Here is a 27613-nt window from a genome sequence, read left to right as displayed (position 1 = left end):
CAAAATCAACCTGATCTTATAAATTAATGCACCATACTAAATTACAAATTAAATGCCAAATAAGCATACCTTGCAGTCCCCTCTGTCTATCAGTGAAGCATTTAACTGAAATAACAAATATAATTGCTATTTAATGTCATGTTTAAATATGACATTGCTTATTCAATTGAGCATATCTTCATTGCCATCAATAAATACTAGGGATGTCAAATCGGTTAATTTTTAGTATTCGGTTACTCGGACGTTTTTCCGATCGAGTACCCAGGTACTCGGTAAAAGTGTAAATAAATACGAACAAGTACATTGATAAAGTTCTGTAAAACCTTGGTCTTCAGTTCTTTTAAAATATTTCCAGACCTTTGAAGTCGGTGGCAGCATTTTAGGTCTGTTCAATTTCTCTACTGTGTGCTATCTAATTCATATAATAGACTATATAAACTATGTTCAGTGAAAACAAATCATTAAAGTAAGCCAAAAATAATGGTAGAAGACAGCCAAAGGTGAGAAAAGCTAGGTAACAGGTGCTTGGTCACGATAATTACTATATAAACACTGCCACAGGCGACAACGGTCATTTAGCATATTTAGAGGCGTAGGAAATCCTAATTACTGTATGTACAAGTGCAATGGACATTTTCAGTTTTAAAACCGATGTTTTAATGCATTATTAAACAAACTTAGAAATATTAAAAAATATACATCCGAGTAACCGAGTACCGATTTTAGTATTCGATACTCAGATGTTCGATCGAGTACCCGGTTAACCGGGTACTCGTTGACATCCCTAATAAATACATATAAAGATAAAACATTACATCATCACAACAAATGATTTATGAATTTCTTTCAAATAACTGAAAAAAAATCTAATACCAGTACTTAACAATAATACTCTTAAATCATATAGTACATTATCTATAATAAAATTGATCATAAATGGTACCTAACTTACCTAATTAAGAAATGAACTCAATGTCTACCCAAGTTATATGAGTATAACCTGGGTTGGGGCAATTTACGCTTTATAATCTGCGAAAGGGTAAATTGCTCCAACCCAGGTTATACTCGTATAACTTGGGTAGATATTGAGTTCATTCCTTATAATTTAATTTTTTGTAATTTACTGTACAAATTGAGTCTATTTTTCTTTTAAAAATGATATTAAATTTAATCTGTTCAAAATTCAAACGTAATGTCAAGTGGATTAGTACATTTTTGATGTTGGTGCATTGTGACGTGTCTTGTGACATGCAAACCAGGTTATGCAAATTTATTTTAATTTTCCTATCCGATTAAATGCTGCGTTACATCCAGCATTAAATTATTGAATATTATATTGGAAAGGAAATTATTTTATTGATTGACGCTCCGTCTTCTCATTCAAGAAATACAATGAACGAACTAAAAAGACATAACAGCAAAGAAGGATTTTGCACTGAAGTTTACAATTTTATCTAATAGCGAGCGCAGCTCGCCGGCGTGCAGCGCCGGCGAGCAAAGCAAGCTCTAAGAACCAGTGTGCGCGGGAAAAAGAACGAGCTAAACCTACAGTTCATCAAACAAAATTTTTTGTCTACGTCCCATAATGCTCTCTAATGTTTTCACCCGTGGTGCTATGCCAAAAATGGCCGACTTTTAACTCGTAATTTACAGTGACTTAAAGTTTGAAGACACGTTTTGAGTACCGCATATGCTTTGGCGAGACTCAAAAGATTTGTTACATGCTTCCATACCTCCGTATTGAGTCGAGAAATGTAAACAAAGACGAACAAAGTCATGGATGACGTCACAGTGCACTCGCGCTATATTTCCCGCGATAAATAAAGAGGTGGATCAAACATCTGTAATGCGTGTACTAGCTATTTCATTATAGACTGCGATACCTGCCTCATTGACGTATGATTTTTCAAAATCTTTTTTAATATAGAGATTTTATGTAGAGCCCTGCCTTTAAACTCTGTGATTAATTAGTTCCAAACATACAGAAGTCTATATCGAAACATGTAAAACAATTTTGTCTGGAGGTTTTTTTTTTATTATAATATGTTTTACGGTGCTACCGTTCTGGCGAGCGCATATATATATATTAGCAAGAGCCATACTTAACTGTCATATCGATCCATTTTTAAGCTAATTGTGCATGCATGAGTAGGGAGAAAATAAACAATAGGACATTTTTTTTCCTACTTGTCCATTCGGACAAGTGACCAAGATATTTACTTGTCCGAACTTAAACTTCACTTGTCCAAAATTTTTCAGTATTAAAGATCAAATATTGTCAACTTGAAAACTACAGTTCTGTATTACTAAAATAAAGTCATTTATCGATTATTCTTGCCATAATTAATAACCTGACTTCTTAAATGGAAACTTAAAGTGTCTTTCCTAAATGTATTATTAAACATGATTTGTCACCTGTAGCTTTGTCATGGCAAATTACAAGACATTTTAAATTTTAAAATACATGTAACTCTTAAATTGATTTAATTCTCATCTGTTTTTTAAACTAAACATAAAAAGTCATCATAGTCTATCAATGATGAATGAAACCTAATATAAATTACATTTCTTTCCATAATCCTTTTAAGTTTATCTTTGCTACCTATTCTTCCTTTCTTTTTGATAACATGTGTGTTTGGTACTGTGTAAGAACTAAGATCCACATCTTTACAGATCAATATTGAAAGTTGTTTGTAATTAGTGAACTTCAATCCCGATCAAGAGTAACTCAATTGCATTTCAATTTGAAGTCGGGATCAAATTCAAAATAACTAATCGATAAACTTATAACGGGACTACAGATAAACTTATCACAAAACTTTACTTTTTAAAATGTTGGAGACTTCTTTACATAAAAATGCATAAAAATGCACTTGCCCAGTCGGACAAGTGGCAAGCAATATTCACTTGTCCGTATATTTTTTTAACTGGTACCGGACAAATACCAACAAAACAAATGCACTAAATGCACTGCAAATTTTCCATTACCAAATAAGAGCTAGTTTTGTCCCACAATAGCAAATATTTCAGAACTGGAGAAAAATACACTCAGACATTAACGTACCAAATAATAAATACAACTGACCAGTATTCATCAACGCATGCATTAATAGTTGTACATAATTACATTAACATACCATTCGTTTTCCTCTTGACAAACTCGCCATTAGTCTACAAATTCAGAAAACCATGGTATTATTATAAGCGACTATTATTAATGTTGAAATGTGTTTGTTTTTCATAAAAGAGAGAGAGAAAAATAAATATTGAAATGTTTATCAAAAGTTGGAGAGAGAGAGAGAGAGAGAGAGAGAGAGAGAGAGGAGAGAGAGAGTTGAACTTGATATATACTGTAGTCTACCATATTATCATATGTGTATGTTCTAGTGAGAACATACATTAAATTTGTAAACAACAAAATATCTTACAACCATCAATCATTTATATGTATAAAACATGTCATGTTATTCTAATAAATCAACAATTACAGGGAAAGGGGGGTGCACATTACCATTAAAATACAAGTTATAAAAAGTAATTTTAAAAGTGTTGCTACATTGGTCATGCTTCTGGATTGAATGTTCTTGCGAGCACATTGTACACAAAGCTGTGCTGTGTAATTAAGACGTATACAGGTATCTCATAATATCGCGAAACTTATTTTTTCCCCTAAAAAAATATACCAAGTTATCATTTTCACATGTCATTAGTGTTGTTCAAAAAGCTTGTATTAGACTAGCTTTTCTGAGGAACATCAATTTCCCAACTTACGTAATTTATTTTGTATGCTATTTTAAAATCACAAGTTTTATTCACCTTCAAAATTAGAGAGTTCTATTGTATCGCGGGAAATCTGGAAGCCTGGTTCAGTTATAACGGACAGTTTTTATTTTTTACAAATAAAATATGAATCTTTATGAAAGCAAAGTCACTTAAACTGGTTAGGGAATGAAATATATATTATATTATGCGTTTTATTTAGTGTTTTTTTTTTCCATCAGATACATTGTTGACTTTTGAACTTGCTTTCTCTCCGGAAAATTTTTTATTTGTGAGAAAAATTATATTGGCCGATATATTTAACAACCTTCTTTGCAGTTTGTGCATAAACTCATTGTGGAAAATCGCGGAAAAAACGGGAATCCTATTTTTTGGAACATACCGCGATACAACGGAACCCACGATATAATGAGAAGAGAGTAAACAATGTGGAATCTGCAGACACATTGTTTACGTTATTATTAATCATCAAAAGGCTAAAATTGTTACATACCTGATGATATCCGGAAGGGTGCGTCGATTTACCCAAATGGACCCAAATGAACCCAAATGAACCCAAATGGACCCAAATGGCGACCTAAATGGACCCAAATGGCGACCCAAATGGCGATTTAAGTGAAAAACAATTATAATAAAATCCTTATTACCAATATTATTACTTGTTTTAGTCATTTCATGGGGTTGTTAGCCGTTATTAAGAAAAATAAAGACCCAAATGGTGACCCAAATGGCGATTCAAGCGGAAAACAATTATATTAAAATCCTCAATACTAATTCTATTACTTGTTTAGTCATTTCATGGGGTTGTTAGTCGTTATTCAGACAAGTTAAAAATGAATCATGATTAACTTGTCTATTCAATAACGCTGCCCAGCTCTTGCCACGAGGAGGCCACCCCAATAAATAGCCATAATTTAGGAAAAGGACTATGTGCGGTTTTATGCATTTTTTGCCCCCAAAATTAAAGTTTTAGAGAGAGCTTTAAAAATAAGGTGAAAGATAGTTAAAATCATATTGGAAATAAAGGTGTAAAAGGTTATTACCACAGTGACGTCATAATGTAGAAATGACGTCATGAAGATTGTATTATTTTGATAAATTGATGTTTTGTAGCAAAATATGGGTATTTTCCGATGGTTTTTCGACTGGGAAACATCAAGCGCACGCTTGCTCAAGTATCAATTTTTGGAATAATGTGTATAACTCTCTGAAGAAAAATATATGTTAAAATCACACTTGAGCAGACCTGCGCTCTATACTTCCGAATGCAAAATATAGAGCAAAAATGAGAATATTTTCATTTGTTTGCAAATTTGTGGGAATTAGGTCATTTAGGTGACGTCATAGATAAACAGCGAATGAGCAATGATGACCAAAATCAAGATTAAAGTTATAGGCATCCTCTATACAATGATTTGTGAAGATTTTATTTTCATACGGTACTATTTAAAAATTGGTTGAAATCGGGAGCAGATATTTGACCATACCGCACATAGTCCTTTGGAAAAATAAAAGCCGAAGGTCCAAAACAATAATTGAAATTATTTCAGTATATCTTTAAAAATTGTTTTTGAAAAATAAAGATGAGCATTTTATCTCGATTTGAAAAAGTATATAATGTATGTAATTATATTCAAATAATATAAAAATATATTACATGTATATATATATACATACATATATATATATATATATATATATATATATATATATATATATATATATATATATATATATATATATATATATATATATATATATATATATATATATGTATATATATATATACATATATATATATATATATAGTTTAAAACTTGGTCAATTGTATATATATATATATATATATATATATATATATATATATATATATATATATATATATATATATATATATATATAAATCTGATTTAGGCATTGAGGAGACCATACCCTAAAATGTAGTTTAGGGAGACAATATACAAAATTTTTATATGTGCATATTTTTTATTGCAAATAGTCATTTAGAGGTCTTCAAGATTCAAATAACTTTACATGTGTTTTAATTTTTCAATATATCTTGTCCTTAAAAAAATACAGCAAAAATGGTCTCCTTAATATTTTGTTACTCTCTCATAAGGCTTAAGGAGACCGTGCATATATTTTCATATATATTTTTTATGGCTTAAGTAGACCATTCTTTTTTCCCATAACTTTCATGATTTGCAAGTGCTCTATCATTTTTTATCGCCACGCAACATAGAATTAAGATATAATGCAAGGTCACTGTGTACATGTGCATGTATATGTAAGCTTTGTTAATATCTCACATAGTTGATGGTGTGGACTTTTAATATTCATAGATGGTCATTTAGAGGTCTGTGGAATGGCAATAATCTCACATCTGTTTTAATTTTTCATTACTATTAGCCCTTAAAAATATACTATATTGTCCCTCTAATATTTTGCTACTGTCTTATGCGGCTATGGGATACCGATAATACATTTTTATTAATATTACTTAATTAGGGTTTAGGTAGACCATTCTTTTTTTTAACCATAACATTCGTGATTTGCAGCCCTTTAATTTTCACTGTCCGGTTTTTTTTCGCATGTCACGAAATTTGCGAAAATGGGGAAAATATGTAGCATTTTAAATTTGCGTCCCTACTGAAGATTATCTTCTCAATTCAATCCATTCTACATGTATCCTAATGTGTTTTAGAATTTCACATTAATAAATGAAAAAAAAAAAACATTTCAAGTTCATGAACAAACTTTACTAATCATCAAAACTAATTTCAAATAGATTTCTTTTATAATTTATGGACCAGGGTGTAAACATTAGTTCAATTTTGAAAGTTTAAACAATTAATTATTTCAAATTTATTAATAGAGCAATCATTTCCATTCAAAATTCAGTGTACATAACATGTCCATTATTTTGGTGAACTTGCAGTTCAATTACAACAGTTTCATTTTTTTTCTGTGCAACAAAATCATGTATGTAAGGATCTGTAAATTTATGAAATCAAAATATTCATAATCTATTTTCAACCTTCATATTTCAAATTTCATACATTTCAAGAAAATAAAGCTTTTAAAATTGATTTACTTAATATTCTTCATAATTCATATATAACAATAAAAAAAGGTGATCAAAGATCACGTATTGAATGAACCATTCATTAATAAATGTTAATGAATAACATTGATAATAAGTACACATGTAAGAAATTGACAAAGTTTAAAAGTTACTCTGGGAGCAAAAATGACTGATCAAATGCATGGCATAAAAAATATTAAAGGACGAACAGGATTATGCAGCTAAAAAAAATTCAAAATTTTCAAACATAAAGACATTAGGATGTCGTCTGCAATACATATCACGTTTAGGGGCCACTTTCTTGCCTTATAAGAAACAAAGGTAATCACAGATTACAAAGCACCGAGACGAGGCATCGCCTTTATAAAGCATCACCTTTATGAGACCACCTTTATCATATTACCTGAAAATCATAGTTAATGATCTTGGATATCTATGGATACTGTTTCGAAACAATATCATATTACTATATCATATGTTAAAAAATTGGATAATAATCATATGTTCATTTCATATATTAATATAAGATACACACATATAATAATAAAAATAAAATACTGTAATAAATAATGATGCAATATGATATTGTAACATATGATATGACATAGTGTCATGTTAAATACATTATTGCATTTGATCACATAATACAATATCATAATATATGATACAATGTCATATCACATAATACATCACAATTTTGTAACACATTATATTATATTGTATACTTAAGTATGATAGTGTATGATATTATATCATATTTGATACATAATATGATATTGTATCATAAGATACAATATAACTTGATTCAACATTGTATCAAATCATATGATACAATATCATGTGATACAGTAATATATTATATAATTCAATATCACTTTATACAATATCGTATCATATGTTACAATATTGTATATTCCAATATCAAATAATACTATTTCATGTGATAAAATAATATATTATATAAACCAATATCATTTTATACAATATCATATCATGTGATAAGATATTATATATTACAATACAATATTGTATCATATTATACCATATTAAATATGGCAATATAATATGAAACAATAGCATGTGATAAAATAGTATATAATACATTATCATTTTATACAACATTGCATCATAATAAAAAATACTTTACATTACAATTTAACGATACAATATCATATCATAATGCACAAAAATATTGATACAATATCCTACTAACTTTTTATAATATAATATATGATATAACATTTTATCATATAAAACAATAGTGTATCAAATCTGACAATACTATATCATATGAATCATGTTATATCATTTAACAACAAACACATCTATCAATCAGGTTAGAGTGAGGTAGGATATTCTTTTTAAACATCCTTGATAATAGAGATCAGGATCTGAAACTGAAGCAACCTCTATGATTCATTTATATTATAGTTAAATTAACTATGCAAGCTATTGTCTATAAATCATGTGACCTGTTCCAAAATAACTAAACCTCATCCAGCATCCAAAACCTATGACTCAGATTCGGCATTCAAGCCTGCCAGATGCATCAGTATCATAAGACGCATCATCAATTCAAGTTTGGTTAAGTTAGGACCAGTCATTACTAAGATATATTTTTAGCATCCTTGATTATGAAGATCAGGCTCTGCATCTGAAGCTACCTTTGCAATTCATTTATATTATAGTTAAATCAACTATGCAAGTTTGAAATAGTACTAAATAAATTTAATATATGACCTGTTCCAAAAAACATAACCTCATCCAGCATCCGAAACCTATGGCTAAGATTCAGCATACAAGCCTTTCAGGTGCATCAGTATCTTAAGATGCATCATCCATGCAAGTTTGGATCAGTAGTAATTTAGAAATTGCTATCAAAGGCCACCTGCACCAAAAACTTTAACCTGTTCCAAAAACCTTAACCTCCAGCATCTAAAATTCATTGCCCAGATTCAGCATCCAAGTTTTTCAAGTTCATAAAAAGGTCCAGATGCATCATCCATGCAAGTTTGGTGAAGATAGGACAAGAAATAACTAAGATAAAGGACCTGCAACAAAAACTTTTACCAGGTCCGGACGCCAACGCCAGCAGTATAGCATAAGTTCCCCCGAACTTCGTCTCGGTGAGCTAAAAATAAATTATCATACATGCCCTACGTCTTGTTGTTACATTACAGTTACATTATATGTAAAATGATGAGATTCATGTTTGCTTTTTCATTGATTTCATTTCATTTAATTTTTTAAATGTCCTAAGTCTTGTTGTTTTTCTCTCGTTGAAGATTTTAGATCTAATCTTCAAAAATTTGGTCCTCTCATCAAGCCGTTCCAATGAATACATTTCATGTTTTTCCAAAAACTCCTGGATTTCTCTTTTACCTTGAAAAGATTTTAAAAATAATATGAACAATCAGAAATATTATATTGTTACATATTCATGTAAAAAGGATAATACCTATATGTATAGATTCAAGGCATACCATACTCTGTATGGTTTTTGCTTCCACTTCTTCTTGCTGAATATTTTGATTTTCATAAATACATTCATGCTCGAACTACATTCATCCACTTATATGTCAAGATTATCTGTTTTGAAATGCCCCCTCTACCTCTTTAGGCTTCAATACACAACCCAAAATAGAAAGCCTATAGGGATTTTGCATTGCATCGGCCATGAAATAGCCTGGATGACATAATTGAAAAATTGTATGAGGTATTTCAAGTGGGTTCCGAATGGTGAAAAGATGTAATAATTTCACATTATAAATCTCCATGAGAAATTTGTTTCTATTCCTGTAACGGTCACCTGAGTAGCATATAACCCATACACAAACTTGTCGAGGAGTCTCATATATGCATTTAATTAATTAGGTTTTATTCTGGAGTAGAAAAATTATAAATTAGTAATGACGGCCACCTCCCTGCCTGAAATCTTTCAAAAAGAACTGTGAAACCTACAATTTTGGCAAAAAACTTAAAAGATCGGGTCTACAAAATCATGAATTCAGTTTCCTTTCAGGTGTGTGGGAGTAAAAAGGATAATTTTTTAACATTATATGCAATAACACCTATACATCCATTTTGGCCCTGCCCTAGAGTTAAAACCCATACTCCAGGGGACATGAAAATTAAAATTTCAGTAGAGGACTTCCTGGTAAACATAATTATAGGTCAGTTTTTTATACAGATGTGTGAGAATAGAGAAGAAAATGTTATAACATTATATGCATTAACACTATATTGCCTCCCCCCTCATGTCCTGAACCCCTGACCCAGGGGCCATGAATTTTACAATTTAGGTAGAGGAGTTAGTGGACATCGTAACCATGTATTCAGTTTTTTGCCCACATGTGTGGGAGTAGAGAAGAAGACTTTTTAAGATTTAAAACATTTTACTATATGGCCATATTGGCCCCACCCTAGAGCCTGAACCCCTGACCCGGGGGTCATAAATTTCACAATTTTGGTAGAGGGCTTCATGGACTTTATAACCAGATATATATATATATTTATATGGGAGTAGAAAAGAAGAATTTCTAAGATTTAATACATTTTTACTATATGGCCATATTGGCCCCACCCTAGAGCCTGAACCACTGACCAAGGGGTCATGAATTTCACAATATGGACATCATAATCATGCATTTAGTTTTAACAAATATATATGGGGTAGAGAAGAAGATTTTCTAAGATTAAATACATATATACTATATGGCCATACTGGCCCCATTCTAGAGCCTGAACCCCTGACCCAGGGGCCATGAATTTCACAATTTATGTAGAGGGCTTCATGGACATTATAACTATGCAACCAGTTTTTTCCTAACATGTGTGGGAATAGAGAAGAATATTTTTTAAAATTTGGCTCTTTTTTTGCAAATTTGGCCCCACATGTGGCGCCCCGGGGGTAGTAGAGCCATGAATTTTACAATTTAGATTCCTCTCACCATAGAGATGCCTCACATCAAAAATGGTAATAATCAGCCCTGTAGTTTTTAAGAAGAAGTTAAAAATGTAAAATTGTTAAGGCACGATGCACGATAACGGACGAAAACGGATTGCAATAAACTCAGGTGACCTAAAAATTGCTAATTCATCAAATTGTGGATAGATAGACCAAGCAACAAAGATATATCACCTGAGCTGCTTTTAGTCTTCTTGGCTGCAACTGGGCTTGCAAGAACTTTAGTTCCATTATCATCTTCGATCTCAAAGAAGCACTCTGTAATAACAATATCATGAATATCTTACTTTGCAAATACTAAGGACAGGCATGCATAAAACGTAATGAAAAGAGAAAACATTATGGATGGGTTTTAATTATTAAACGATGCAAATCAATGTACCATTGTCATCTTAAATAAAGAAAGAAAATTATTGAGAAAAGTTTTTATCATTTCAATAATATGACTTCTATTACCCCCCCCCCCCCCCACCACTACCACACACAGATTCACACAAATAAAAAAAAAGACTGAATACCTTGTGGTGTAACATCCGATGCATTTGCATTTCCATTCTCGCAGGGTTTGGACATCAAATCTTCTTCAGTCACATGTGATTCAGGTGCTGTACTTGGACCTTTAGGATTGTGCACATGTAACTCCGACACTCACCCTTTTAGATAAAATTTCAAAAATGTATACAAATACAAAAATTATTTAATGAAGAAAAAAGAAAAAGAAATACATACACAGTGATTTACCACACTAAAGCACTGCCCATATGCAAATGTGGGGGTATTTTACCCAGTTTTAAGCTTAAGTGTAAATTTTCCCTTACATGTAAATAATCCCTTTTACAGTATTGAAAGTGGTACTCAGCAAATGTTATTAAACACTTTACATTTTCATTACTATCTGAACATTTCTTGAAAGTCAAATGGAATTGTGCACTACAGCCTCTGTCACAAGTCACAAGGAAATAACTCCATCTATACATTGTCATTCAAAAGCCAGAAGCCTAACACCTAGCTGCAATAATGTAGCCCTCTCCTGTTTTTTTTGTTTTGTTTTTTTTGGGGGGGAGGGGGGGGGGGAGTAAACATCAGTTATAAAAAATCGGAGAGGGCTACATCGATGCAGCTACATATGTATGACTATCCTATTATCAAACAAGAAAAACATTCACAAAATAGATTGAAACAAACCTATCAAGTTGACTTCTTTCATCACAGGAATTGAGAGAGGGAAAACAATGGTATGGAACTGCAAAAGATCAAAGAATCGTTATTGCATAAATAAAGTTTAAAACAAAAAATCTTTTAAAGAAACAGTTGCCCCTTTTGTGGCTTTAACAATCTTAAAATGATTACTTTCTTTCACAAGTCAAAATTAATTATTCTTACTAGACTTTGACCCGTGCGTGCACGGGTTGACATTGCATATGATATCGGATATTCACTACATCGACGCACCGTATTGTTTACAATTACATAACCAAGCTTTAAGCCTACAATAAAGCTATTAATTTCACTACACTCTGCTTAGTTATAATAATCTGACAGGAATGCCTCCCATATACCCGTAATGTAGCAGAAAATTGCAGAATCGCTCCGAATCGATTTTTGAGAAAAATAATGAAGTTGTATTGAAAATAACAGTCAAATTATTCATAACAAACCATTCTGAGGCTGTAAATACTTTTCATCTAAATATTTAATTCATATTATTGAAGGAATCAACACTTTTTTGCTCGCTTCAAAATTACACACCATGTTGATATTCGGATCTCTTGGGATTTTACTCTAACACAGTGTATTTATATTTAGGAATATTATTACATATAGGAGAATTTATTACATCCATTACATTCCACTCATATCATGGAAATCAAATGCATTATCACAGCATTAGGGAGACCAGACAAACATGTTAATTGTTATACATAATAACGTTGCAACTTTGATTCTAATTCATTTACTTTGTTCAAAATGCTCACTGTTTTCTCTGAGGTTCAAAATGTCCTGTTTTTCCATTGCGTTGCGGCTAGCTCTCAATAAATCTGTGGTGGACTCTGTATAAAAGTACTAATATATTGTATTGTAAATACAAGCTTCAACATTTACTTTTTAAATCATTGCAAATTTTATTCCTTATGACTAATTAAAATAAATATTACAAATATATTACCGGTACATCCATTACATTCCACTCATATCATGGAAATCAAATACATTATCCCAGCATTAAGGAGACCAAGCCCCAGGATCACATAATAACATTGCAACATTTAGTTTAATTCATTTACCTTGTTCAAAATACTCAGTGTTTTCTCTGTGGGTCAAGATGTCCCGTTTTCCCATTGTGTTGCGGCTAGATCTCAATGAATTTGGGGTGGACTCTGTAAAAAGTACCAATATATTGTATTGCAATTTCAAGTCTCTAAGTTTACTTCTTTATATCATTGCTAAGTTTATTCCTAATGATTAATAAAAATAAATATAACAAATATATTACATCCATTACATTCCACTAATATCATGGAAATCTAATGCATTATCACAGCATTAGGGAGACCAGACAAACAATTTTATTATACTTTCATGTTAAATGTTAAATACTGAAATCTGATTGGTTTAGACGCAGTTGGTAATCCATTCTATTACCCTCAGCGTTAGCAACACACTTGGCAATTGGTAACACAACGAACTGTTACATGCGCTTAAATTATGAGCGTACGGTTTGTCGTAGAATTTACTTCATTTCTAAATAAAAGCAGTAAAATTTTCTTTAGAAATAAGACATTCAGTAAAATAAAATGAATAGTGCCTGTTTGGGAGGGTATCTATTGAAATTGACACCCCTCGAAAACCATTGTCAACCTCCGCTCACTGCTTTACCTTAGGGTCAAGCTGTCCTGTTTTTCCATTGTGTTGCAGCTAGATGTCAATGAAACTGGGGTGGGCTCTGTAAAAAAGTACCAATATATTGTATCATAAATACATGCTTCTAAGTTTACTTCTTTATCTCTTTGCAAAACTTATTCCTAATGACTTATACATGTACTTATAAGTATAACAAATATATTACATCCATTACATTCCACTCATATCATGGAAATCAAATGCATTATCACAGCATTAGGGAGACCAAGCCCCAAGATCACGAGCAATCTTAGACTTGAGTAGTAAATTGTACACTGCCAGTGGCGTAGCTACCATGTATGCTTATATGCCTGAGCATGCACATCATTTGGGGGAAAAATCAGTAAAAAAATAAATAAAGAAAAAAAAAATATAAAAAAAGAATTCAAGTATTAAGGTCCATACTTAGTTATTCCATCAGCCCGTTTCCGTCACTCGGTCCTACTTTATCCGAAATCAATGCTAAACAAAGACGTATTAAGCACCAAATATAGCCACACAATATGGTCTTAAAGTATCATATTAAAGAAACAGTACACAATGCATGTACCTAAAAAGGCAACTATTTATTTTGCAGTTGAACTTAGTTTTACACATTTTAAATTTCCCCGATAGAATATCACAGCTTTATTGAGATATTCATTACCATAAACTATGTGAAAATGAACTTAAGAATAAAAGCTTTGAGTGGGTCAAAGGCAAATGTCAAAAAAAAAATTTAACTTTTAATAAGTTTTGTGATTTTATTTTATGCCTAAACTATAGCCAAAACAATTTTAACTGCCTAAAAATAGGCTTAAATAGTAAGCATTCCTTTCAATTTCTGCTTTAATTTTTGGTGTTAAAAATCGTCAGAATCCAAGAGCTTCCAGGGGCTTTCGCCCCCTGGGCTTTGTCCTGGACCCACTGGGGGCCTCATGGTGGCCCCCACACCCCCTGCCATTTTAAGCATGCACTTCGTTTCAGGTCTAGCTACCCAACTGACTGTATTAATGTTTCTTGCTTAAAAACATAATAACATTGCAACATTGAATTTAATTCATTTACCTGCTTCAAAATGCTCACTGTTTTCTCTGAGGGTCAAGATGCCCTGTTTTTCCATTGTGTTGCGGCTAGCTCTCAATGAATTTGGGGTGGACTCTGTAAAAATACCAATATATTGTATTGTAAATACAAGCTTCTACGTTTACTTTTTTAAATCATTGCAAATTTTATTCCTAATGATTAAACAAAATAAATGTAACTGTTACAAATATATTACATCCAGTACATTCCACTCATATCATGTAAATCTAATGCATTATCACAGCATTAGGGAGACCAGATCAACATGTAGATTGTTATACACAACTACATTTCAAAGTATATCTAGTTAATATAAATGGATTTACTTTAGTCTGAATTAAAATGACTGGGCTCTCAGCCTCTTGTTCTTTCAGGTATTTTTTGCAAAGTGAAAATGGACTGCAGATGCAAAATTATTCTTTAAATAATAACATTACCCAAAACCTTCTTATTTTCATCTGATTCAGAAACTTGGCGAGTAGTTTGATACACTAAATGGGTCAGAATCCACATCAGAGGGAACTGAAAGATATTAAAACAATATAGAAAATTTTCTTTCATAAACATTCATCAATTATTAGTTTACCACATTTGGTAATTGATGTTTCTTTTTTATAAATCTGACAACAGACCACTGACTAAATCAAACTTTTCAGCCATGGTACAAAAACAAGACTGTACCAATATTCAGTGAAAAATGAATTCCAATTCAGATTGATGCTTAAATTAACTAACCTACCAAATCTGATAATTCTATGTAAATGTATATTTTTCAAGAAGTACATTCTGTAAACAATTTGCAAAATATACATATTTACTAAAGAAACAGATTTTGTAATTTATCTAACAAAAAACAATTTTGTTCTGCAAAGGAGACTCTCCACATTAGTGACAGATTCACAATGCACACTGACTTATATTAATAGCTTTTTGTTGGCATGGATGTTAGCGCGAGTGGGTCATGATGTGGGAAGAAGTTGGGGTGACTGGAGAAAACCCACGTGTCCAAGCAGGCGACCAATGTACCCTATCATATACAACAACTGTCGATCATGGGGATTAAACTTGGGTCGCAGTGGTGATAAGCAGGTGCATTGTCCACTGCACAACTGGACACCTCTTTCAAGCTTTTAATTTAATAGTGCTTGATAATGAAAACAAAATAAATCTATTCAGGTCAGCACAAGAACCGTATATAATGTTAAAATTGAAAGAAAATCAAACAACTATAAACAAAATAAAGTGAAATAAAACCTAACAAAACCATTACCAAAATCAAAAGGATCACAGCCTTTTCTGAAATCAATCAAAACTAGTACCGTTAAAAACATGTACATGAACAGGGGCTAGTGTTGTCACGATGATTGAATTTCAATCAATGATCAGTTGAAAAGGTTGTCGATTTATCATAATCGATTTTAGATTTTATAATCAATTATACTCAGTCTGGGTTTATTACATTAATATTATACCTATCATTTTGTTTTCCAATCTGTATTGAATGAAATGAAAACTGTTGTGAGCTGGGGGTTTTCTTCAATCTCAAAAGATGTGTAACATTCTACCTAATAAAAATACAGCAAAAGTCTGCATAAGCTTTTAAAAGGAAGTGAAAATAGCACTTATATATTTTAGATTATACATAGCATAAAATTTAGTGCCCCATATTATTGAATTTAATATAATTTGTTACCGATTCGATTATTGACCGATCATCAGATGGCAAGAGACAACCAATTCTGCTGATTAATTGATCACGATTTTTAACCTATTTAACAACACTAACAGAAGTTTTAGGCTTGTTTTTCAATAAAAACATATAAATTATCTATTCTGATACTTTTTAAATTCTTGAGAAAACCTATTTTTTATATTAGTTTAAAACAAATCAATGTACGAAAAAATGCAAAAACAAAACCAAAGCCAGATAACAAGATATCCAAAGCCTGATTGTAAATCACTAAACTCTCTCTTAATAATTATTTTTTGTGTATAATTAATCCAACCATTTTCCTACCTTGCTGCGCCACCGCAAGCTTTTCCCATCACAACCATAGTCATATACATGAAGTATCTCTTCCCCAACCACAATGTCTCTCTTAGCAAACAATCATAGGTATTCCCTTCCATTAAACACTCTGAGTTTATGGTGGAGTTTGCATCGTCCTTGCCATCATTTACAAACTGGCAGATACATGTATGGTTGTTCACTCCTGACAGCATCAATACTACAGTGTACATAAAAAGAAATCAAACCTTAAATAAGAAGCATATAATTACTGGTATTTTTGCTTGACTTAATTAGAATTGTTTAAAGTTATTTCTAGAAACATTACTGCCATACATGAATGTTAAAATATTACATTTAGCTGCAGGTCTGTATCTCCTGGTCTGAAAAAAAAAAAAAAATTCACATCAGGAGCTACATACCTCCAGCTTCATGTAAATATGTATAAATCGTATTACCAAAGTTCTTTTCCATTATATTTATAGATAAATATTTTGTTTTCTGTGCTTGTCTTCAATCTCTCCTCCCCATCCTGTCCTTTTAATGTTTCTCCTGCAGGAGAAAATCTCCACTGACATGACTGGTTGTGCTAATAACTCCAAAACCTACATTAAAACCACAAGCACCTGTGTGAAAGCATTGTTTATATGCAAAGAAAACTTTTGGATTCATAAACATCTACATTAAGCCCCATTCACAATTGGCGTACGACCACTTTACAACTCTTTGCGATCGGAATGTTTTAGATTCGCACGAGCTCTCTCATATATTGCATGAGGTCTCGCATTTGTTGCATGCGTTTTAGTGCTTGCATCAAGTCTCCTTAAAAATTGTGGACATGCACACTATTCAGACGCGACTGAATGCGATCCAAATCATCGCAGTGCAATGCACGAACAATATATAGTACGAACATTTTACAACATTTTGTATACTCGCAAGAGTGCAGGTGCGTGATTTTTAAAGGTCATAAGATGAATCGCTGCTGTAGAGAGAGAGAGAGAGAGAGAGAGAGAGAGAGAGAGAGAGAGAGAGAGAGAGAGAGAGAGAGTTGAATGTGATAATAGTCTACCATATATCATATGTGCATGTTCTAGTGAAAACATACTTTAAATTGGTGAACAACAAAATATTTACAACCATCGACCATTTCTAATGCTATCATGTATGAAACATGTCATGTTATTCTAATAAATCAACAATTACAGGGGGAAGGGCGCCCCGGGTGCGCATAAACATTAAAATTAATACAAGTTTTAAAAGTGTTGCTACATTGGTCATGCTTCTGGATTGAATGTTCTTGAGAGCACATTGTGCACAACGCTGTGTAATCAAGACATACATTTTTGCCTGGTCAACAGATCACACTAGGCCCAACGGGAATCTGCAGACACATTGTTTACATTATTATTAATCATCAAAAGCCAAAAATTTTACAAACCTGATAATATCCGAAAAGCCAAACGAGAGTGATACTATGATGTCACATTTGTAAATGTGGGTCACAATTGTAAATGTGGGGTGAGCATCCCGGTTGTAAACATGGAGGCCTGACTATCTTACCTATAATAAGTCAATTCGTACATAGAATAGTCGGCTATCTTTCCACTATACAACTGATCTTAATTTGCTTTTAATTCATTTAGGTAACAAGGGGTACATGTACATATATCTACATTACGTACATAATTAATTTAAAACAATATTACTGGTACATATAACTGTAATATAGAAAATTCTTCATGTCGATCTATTTACATAAAGCGACATTCTTCGGTTAACTTTTCTGTCCATTTTCAATAAACTAGCTAGGCCTATATAATTACAGGGATTTTTCAGCCTTTTTTTATTTTGAAAATGCCAATTTTTTTGGAATTGGGAAAATTCTATCGACAATTTCATGCAGTTGGGAGAAATCATATGTTGCATACATCATGATTTCTGAATTTATTATCATAATGGAAAATCAAAGAGCTAGACTTTAATTGAATAGAATCTAATTAATTTCACAATATAGATATATGTATAATATTCCTATATTTAGTTATTAGAACAAGTCTTTTTCCCTGAAATAAACACCTCTTCAACACTGGTCATAAAAGTATTACATTATTAAGAATTTATCAACATCCCCTTTTAAATTGAGAATGTATTTTTCTGTTTGAAATATTTCATAACATTTACCTTTTACTTTTATATCAGTCTAGTGTGTGTAAAAAAAATCATGTACCATTTACAGTACTGTACTGTATACCACAAAATAACGATGTTTTAGAAAAACAGAGGAAAATCGGATTAAAAGTTGGCAATGTTTACAGCGTGTTTGGAAACTTTTATGACTGCAGTTTTGCTAAATGGGTTTAATCATTTGTTAATACTGAACATTTATGGACATTCTGGTTATTTTGCGAAGTATTTTTTGATAAGAAATAAACATAAGAACTATTTACCAGTTGGGGAAAAATACTGCTATACTAATTGGGATCATAATTTGGACAGCTGCTGAAGTGAACTTAATTATTTCCAATTGGGAATGGGGACGACTTTTGCTCTGGAGAAGGTACTGATAAATCCTTGAATTACATATTACATCAAACGTACAGTGGAAATGAAAATCATGCTTTTATTGTTAACTTCGTTTCGAATGTCCTCGAAGATTAATCAACATTTGGTGTAAAATAGTCAAGTTGCACACATTATCGCCCTATTTTATTTGAATATTTTTAAAAAAAAACTTCATAAAAACATTACTTTGTTCAATTGTAGTAGGATTATCAAAAGTACTTACCATAAAATGGCTTTGATTCCTAAAAGGCAACACGCTGGCGTTAAAAGGTCCATTGTTTTAACCCGAGACGTTCCGAGAGTACTCGGAACAAATGGCGGAGAGCACTTGCCAAATGTTCAAACATGGTCAAGAAATTAACGACTTTTTTTCTAGTTAGGCTTTATACATAAAAAGTGAAAAAGTATTTTGAAAACAAGTTCATTTAGAATAATCAAAGGCTAAACAAATTATATATGTTAGATTTTTTGCAATATTGCAAGTTTTCGTTGGTCTCCTAAATGCAGAAAAATAGTCATTGCTAATTATACGATGGAGGCAGATTGAATTCCTTTTTACGAAAAAATATAGACAAAAGGCAACTATTGGATGTCAAATAATAGACACATTGATGCATTTTAGGCAAAGACACACCGTTCATTCATTTAAAGATAAGCCAATTACATTTTAGACAAGGTCAAAATAATACGGAGACCAAAATATGTCTCCCTAATCTACTGGTCTCCCTAATAAAGATAAAATAATACAATCGGTCTACCAAATGCATAAGTCAGGTATATATATATATATATATATAGTTTTAAACTTGGTCAATTGTATGTGTACATATATATATATATATTATATACATGTATATATATATATATATATATATATATATATATATATATATATATATATATATATATATGTTTATAATATATATATATATATATATATATATATATATATATATATATATATATATATATATATATATATATATATATAAAGCACTAAAAATGGCTAACGACACGAACAATAGAAATTGTCAAATTTTCGGGACAACCAGTCCCTTCTTCAGGACCAAAAAATAAATTACATGAGTACAAAACAAAGAAAACAAAATCTAAAGCTACTACTAAACTACTTAAGAAACTATAAAAAAGAACAGCTACATTATAAACATTTGTTCACATTCTTAAAGAAGGTGTTGCTACTGTCGCCGATCGCTCTAAAGTAATCAATCGACTGCCAACTTCACGCCTGATTAAGTTAATTAGCTAATTAAAATTGGCGTCCGAGTTATCTAATGAAAATTTGAACCCCCGTTGTTAACTCGTACGGCACTTATGCTATAGACTCCAATTTTGATTAAAAAGAGATAAAATTCAATGAAAATAAATAAATAAAATAAAATAAAAATGATTTACAAATAAAAGGTAGTAAAGAAACTAATAAATGAATGGAAGAGGCGTAGTTGACAGATTTCATGAAATTACTATGTGGGTGTCAGGTGATGTATGGCTATGAGACGTTCATTTTAGTGAAGTCAATTTGTTTGTTCATGCCATCAGGTCTGAATGATTTGAGTCTGTGCATCCAGAACTTTTCCTTGCTCTTCCTCTCCGCGTCTGTCCAATGAGGATTATGGTCAATGACCAATACTGTCATGTCTTCCCATTTGTGGCCACTTGTATTAAAATGTTCTCCGACGGGCTCCTTGACTTTTTTGGTCTTTATGGTAGAGCGGTGGTTGTTGATCCTTCTGCGGAGGTCACCTGTTTCACCGACGTATTGCTTAGAGCAGACTTTGCAACTGATGAGATAGATGCAGTTGTCTGTGCGACAAGAAGTGTTGCCAAATATCTTGTAGGTGCGACCTGTGATGGGGCTTTTAAAACTGTCCGCGTTGGTGCTGTGTTTGCACAACAGGCATCTGGTATCGGAACATGTTTTAAAACCACCATTTGGCAACGGGTTGTCTAATCTTGCCCTCACTACCATGTCCTTTAAGTTCCTCGGGCGTTTAAATGCAGCCATTGGTGGATCCTTGAAAAGATCAGCCATTCTTTCGTTAGTGTAAAGAATGGGCAGATTATTTTTAAGGATGGTGTTGAGGTTCTTAAGGGCGGGGTGATATGTAGTGACAAGTGGAACCCTGCTTTTGTCTGTTTTCTCTTTGTATTGTAAAAGGGTTTTCCTGTCTTTTGTAGTAATCTCATCAATTGCAGATTGAACTGTGTGGGCTTTATAGCCTCGATTACACAGATGGGATTTTAATATTCTGCTCTGTTCTTCAAAGATCTCATTAGAAGAACAGATCCGTCTGATTCGGGTAGTTAATCCTTTAGGAATTCCTCTAAAAGTATGGGGAGGGTGGCAACTCGATGGCTTGAGGTAGAGGTGAGAATCAGTGGGTTTGGTATGGAGACTGAATTTTATTTCACCATCTTCCAAGGTGGATGTAGTATCCAAAAATACATTTTTGGAACTAGATATGTCAACTGTGAATTTAATCGAATTGTGGAAGGAGTTGGCAAAGGTGATGAAGTCATTTAGGCAGTCTCGGTTTTCGACCCATTTCATCTCAATATCATCAATGAATCGCAACCAGCTCAAAGGTTTGAAAGGAGCTCGGAGAAGCAGGTTGCGTTCCAATCTTCCCATAAATATATTGGCGTAAGAGGGGGCCATTTTGGTGCCCATAGCTGTACCACTTATTTGTATGTAATGTTCGCCATTAAACATGAAATTGTTCAGCTTGAGAACATGTTCAAGGAGCTTGAGTAGAGATTCCGTTGACGGCTGCTGAATCGTTCTACTGTCCCATACCTCCCTGCAGGCCTCGATACCTTCATCGTGAGGAATATTCGTGTACAAGGACGTGACGTCCATTGTAACGAGAAGAGTATGGTCTGGCAGGCCAGAGGAAGGTGTTTTATTCAGGTAATCTGTAGTGTCCTTGAGGTATGATGGCAAATCTTCTACATGTGGACGGAGATGTAAATCTATAAATTCAGATATTTTCTCCGTGGGGTGGCCGATGGCACTGACTATAGGGCGCCCAGACATTCCTTCCTTGTGGATTTTTGGAAGCAGATAAAATTGACCTGGTCCACAGTTGGTTGGGCGAAGCGTTTCATAAACATTAACACCAATCTCATCATTTTCATACATTTTGTCCAGGGTGTTAGTGATGAGAGCTGAAAACTCTTCAGTAGGATCAGAGTCCAGTTTCTTGTAAAAACGATCGTCTGTCAGCTGTCTGTTGGCTTCAGCTAAATACGCTTGTTTGTCTAGGACAACCACTGTGGATCCTTTGTCTGCTTTCTTTATGACTATGTCGTCCCTGTTTTTCAACCTTTGTAGAGCAGATCTCTCTTCTTTCGTCAGATTGTCAGGGACGATTTTTTGGTTGGTCAGGAGCTTCTCAATGTCTGACTCAACAGCATCAATGTAAGACTCAAGTGCTCCACATTTGCCCGGTGCCGGTTCCCAAGTACTTTTGGGTCGGTACAACTTATGTTCCTCTAAGTTGTGCAAGGGCGGAGGAGGTTCGTCTGTGTGATCATTGCTGGAGTCTTTTCGCGAGAAGTGTTCCTTTAATCTTAGCCTTCGGAAAAATGCTCTGGTGTCCTCTCTAACCTTTTTGTCATCGACCTCATGCGGTGTTGGACAGAAATTGAGACCTTTAGATAGTAGCGAAGTCTCAACGTCTGTGAGAGGAACCTTAGATGTGTTCAGAACTGGGCAGGTGTTGGTATCGACCAAGGACTCGTCTTCACTTGTTTGCTTCTTAAGCTTGCGCTTGAAGCGTCTAGAGCGCTGTTTTTTAGCAGAAGGACGAGATGACAACATATTAGACCTAGTTCTGTTTTTGCTGGAACACCATCCCGAAGGAACTTCCTGTTTTGGGTATTATTGAGGTCATTAGATAGGGTTGTATTGAATGTTGTAATAATGCTTTTTGCTTCAACAAAATCTGCATGGGAAGTGGATTTATTAAGAGAAGACTCCAGTGAAACTACATCTTTCTCAAGTTGTCGAAGTCTGTGGTTATCCCACGACAGACAGAGAGACATTAATTCTTTGGAGCATCTTCTTAATATGAAGTCCCAGCGTTTTTGGAAGTTTTTAGAAACTAACCCTATGTTGGGAGTGACATTTATCTGAAAGCCTTTTGGTATAATGTCACAGTTGATATACGTTTCTAAATTTGATATTCTGTGTTTGGTTTTGTTACATTTCTTATTTTGTTTTTTCAGAAGTTTAAAGGTGTTGTTTTGTTTAAGAGCCATGAAAATAAATTTAATTTTAATAAAAACTAAATAGTCGAAATGTTTAATTTTTAAGAAAAAGGTTATCCAAAATTAATGATATCAGGTACGACTTAATATTTCTCATAGAATATGAAAAGTGGTAGATCGTACCAGAAATGAGACTGTGTTATAACAAATTTAGAAAGTATGAACTAGAAATCACAAACAAATAAAATAGGGGGTAGAAAAAAAACAAATAGAAAAAGTGAGGGAAGCTGGAACACCATGTCTGACTCAACAGCATAATCTATATATATATATATATATATATATATATATATATATATATATATATATATATATATATATATATATATATATATATATATATTATATATATATATATATATATATATATATATATATATATATATATATATATATATATATATATATATATATCCTATAAATAATCATATATATGTGTGTGTGTGTGTGTGTGTGTGTGTGTGTGTGTGTGTCTATTTCAACTTTACGAAAACTCCCGAACTTCATATTCTTCCCCATACCTTTCCCACTGGATCTTTTGAGAGAGAGAGAGAGAGAGAGAGAGAGAGAGAGAGAGAGAGAGAGAGAGAGAGAGAGATTTCTTGTGAAACATTCACTACATTATTGTTCTCTTGGATTTTTTATCTGCCTTTAATCCAATAAATGTAAGTGATTGTCTTCAATATTATGGAATTTTAACATGTAAATAAATACTTTTAGGAAAAGCTAATGTATGTAAATGAATGGTTCACACAGCAGTCAACATACACTTGTAAAAGCACGTGTACCTTGTTCATGTTTTTAATTATATGATCAGCCAATGATATTGGTAATTGGTTTTAATTCGCGCCAGTCTTAAATTATACGTGCGTCCAGTTCTGTCCAGTGCCTATTCATTGCATTATACATGTTAAGCGAGTGAACCATAGCCATGTCATCAAGAAAAAGAAATCCTAACTTTTCTGAGGCTGAAATTCAAATCATTCTCAAAGAAGTGGAGAAATAGAAAGGAGTCTTGTTTTCGAAACTTTCGACGGTAACGACAAACAACACAAAAAAGCGAGTATGGCAGGCAATTTCCCATTTTTACTAGTTAAGACACCTGTTGGGATGTCTTAAAGTTAAGATATTTTTTAAAACATGTCCTAAAATAGGACGGCTTCAAGAAATTGACTTAGGACAAAGACGTGTCTTAAGTGATGTCTGAGACATATCTTAGTCTTAAGATAGCTTCGTGAACATGGCCACAGGCTAGCACAAGTTTATCTGAATCGGGATCGGGATTCCGTGCCATATGACACATATAAGTTCAAAGACGCTGTAATTGTAAAGTTGTCGGTAAACGGTACAGACAAGGTATTCCTTTTAAAGAAACTACAACATGCATCAAATAGCATAATTTGCAATGTTTTGTTGTTTTTGTTGTTACACATGTAACTTAATTTTACATTTATAGTAGGCGAGGCTAGAGAAATATAAATTTTTTAATCATTTATGTATGATTGAATAATTATGTCACTATAAAAGTTTAAATATCAAGAAAAATGCATCAAAATATGAAATTTTTTAATTTACACAAAGCTGTCACTGCATAGTTAATAAAGTAAAGCAAATCGAAATGTGTGTACAAATAGCAGAATTCACCGAATGCCTGATACCATACATGCAAACTTCATTCATAAATAAATCATAATTATTTTAGAAGTATGAATCGTTTAAATTCTGAGATAAAAAGTCAGGGCTATACATGCATGTATACGCAATACAACGTAAAAGTGGTTAAAAGCAGAGGGCTGGATTCTGTTGAATCTCTGATTATTTAAAGGCTTTCACGTTTTCGTTGGAAACACATGCAAATGATCCACGTATTGTAGTCCTTTTTTAAAGGACAGCAACTTGTATCATATATCTAAAATCAAAGTCTTTTATTCAAATTCCAAATAAGGAATATAATTTATGATGAAGAAGCTATAATTTTTTTCGGATTTACAAAACTCGTTCGTTTTTATTCTTTTTATATGTATTAAGAACTGTAAGAGTTGTCGGACTTCGTTGACAAATCATTGTCGTTTGAAATACGGTAGTATCGTCTGAAATGAAGCACTATCTTCTAGAATTCAAAAAAATCGAGAGAGAAATTTCCATCCTTCGCAACTTCGTAATGAGTCAAATTCATTCACACGGATTTCGTAAGTTTCCTGTCAGATTCCATTTATTAAAATCCATAATGTTATAGCATAGCAAGTTGTTTGAGAACTATCATAAGCGCGTCCGTTACTTAAATAACTTAATTTTTACAGTCTAATCTCTGGTTTTCTAAGATTAAGTCTCGTCCCATCCTTCTCTATATCCTCCATAATTTAAATGTTGATTGATATTTAATAAAGCGTGCTATTTTTCTGAATACACAACCGTTGTGTAGGTTACCTCCCCTTGCCTAGATACATATCACTCTTTGGCGCTATTTTTGATAAATTATTTTTCAATTTTCAGCAATAAATTAAAATATTCAGACGTTTCAGGTGATGCTTTGTATTATTAATTTGTTATTTTATCGTTATTTTACAAACTAGTCTTAATTTAAAGCAAATATATTTGGGAATAAGCGATTTTAAATTTGAGGGCAATACACCCCCTTGACGATGGGCTGAGACAGAGAAATATCAGCCCCGAGGGCAATACAGCCCTAGCTTCCGGTTGCTGTATCACATAGTCCAAAACACGTGTATCAGGGCTGATACACTACTAGGTATATGATATAACTCCAATCCTTTAGATAGATAGAGTTTGAAAATTGAGCTTGACAGCAAAATATGTCAGATATTGCATACATATCAGATAATATAACACCTATGTCTGTATTATTAGCAATTTATCATTTGAAGGAAAGGGGTGGCTTGACCGCCCCCCCCCCTTTCATCTACATCATTACCAGAGCAGATAGTCTAAATTACTCCTCATATAAACTAATAACTTATTAGTAGTATAGGGGGCTGTATAGGGGGGCAAAACAATAGAACCATTGTTCTCGAGAAGTCAGCCTTGACCAACCTTGACCTACTTAACGGGGTATTTCTATTGTTATGCTAATTAGGATCGAAGATCAAAGGTAATTATATTCAATGGATCGAAAATCATATTGTTATGCTAATCAATAGATCGAAGATGAAAGGTAATAATATTCAATGGATCGAAGATCATATTCAATGGATCAAAGATCAAAGCAGTCAAGGTCAGTCATCGAAGAATTCCAGAGTCAATCAAGGGATGACTATTGAAATCAATAGTTTGAACCCCAATAAAAAACTCTGTTGTTCATACCCCCTCAAAAAAACCAATATTCAAATGGGGGTATTATTTGTAAAAGGTATTTATAGTTACCAAAGATGAGTGCATCGATGATCATAGAAATCAACAGTGAGTCATGACACGGGGGGTTGTACGATGTAGATCTATCATTGGGTTAACTATCCCGCCTGGGTGTACCTCTATTCATCAGTCAGTCAAATGATATTTTATGAAATAATTTGATTAATGATACATATGACTACGGGAGATGTGATAATATTGAGGAAAGGTTCCCCTTCTTATTTGTTTTGAAAAACTTTACACGCCAGTGATCGCCATCATAACAATTACATCTGCATTTTCTTAAGGAGTATCTAAATACACATCACACCTGTATACATTATCGTTTATTTTATGTATTTGTGTTATCATTTTGTCACGGATATCGAATTTTATATTGTCAAAAGTTATTCACTGAACTGTGTCTAGGAGAAGTGACGATTTAATTGACAACACGTTTCGCCGGCCCATTAAAAAAGAATTTCACACAGTCGTGATTTTCATCATTGAAACATGTCTTGGTTAAATGGAAACGAAATCAAAAACAAATATGACTTTTTCAAGATGTTGTTATCATGTCTAAGTGAGAAGTTAAAAGTTTTAG

At 32.7% G+C, this 27613-nt stretch overlaps 1 protein-coding gene, 1 long non-coding RNA gene and 1 pseudogene across 3 annotated transcripts; all 3 read right to left on the bottom strand.

Annotated features, from left to right (window-relative positions):
* Positions 1-11006: 11006 nt before the first annotated feature.
* Positions 11007-16275, bottom strand: LOC128169044 (uncharacterized; annotated as a pseudogene).
* A 997-nt stretch (positions 16276-17272) lies between these two features.
* On the bottom strand, positions 17273-20154 carry LOC128169045 (uncharacterized). Of its 2 annotated transcripts, none has more exons than XR_008241493.1 (3): positions 19257-20154; positions 18248-18369; positions 17273-17411 (listed from the first exon to the last, which is right to left on the bottom strand). It is a non-coding gene; the product is annotated as an uncharacterized LOC128169045 (long non-coding RNA). The 2 variants fall into 2 exon arrangements; XR_008241494.1 differs by having other exon boundaries at positions 19595-20154.
* Positions 20155-20878: 724 nt separating this feature from the next.
* On the bottom strand, positions 20879-23212 carry LOC128169037 (uncharacterized). Its single transcript, XM_052835205.1, has one exon. The coding sequence runs from the start codon at positions 23210-23212 to the stop codon at positions 20879-20881; it is 2334 nt and encodes a 777-aa protein (XP_052691165.1).
* Positions 23213-27613: the final 4401 nt, after the last annotated feature.

The sequence above is a fragment of the Crassostrea angulata genome, unplaced genomic scaffold, assembly GCF_025612915.1.
Source record: "Crassostrea angulata isolate pt1a10 unplaced genomic scaffold, ASM2561291v2 HiC_scaffold_90, whole genome shotgun sequence".
NCBI classification, from domain to species: domain Eukaryota; kingdom Metazoa; phylum Mollusca; class Bivalvia; order Ostreida; family Ostreidae; genus Magallana; species Magallana angulata.
Note: the sequence above shows the minus strand (reverse complement) of the source record. Positions and strands in the feature narration are given on the sequence as shown.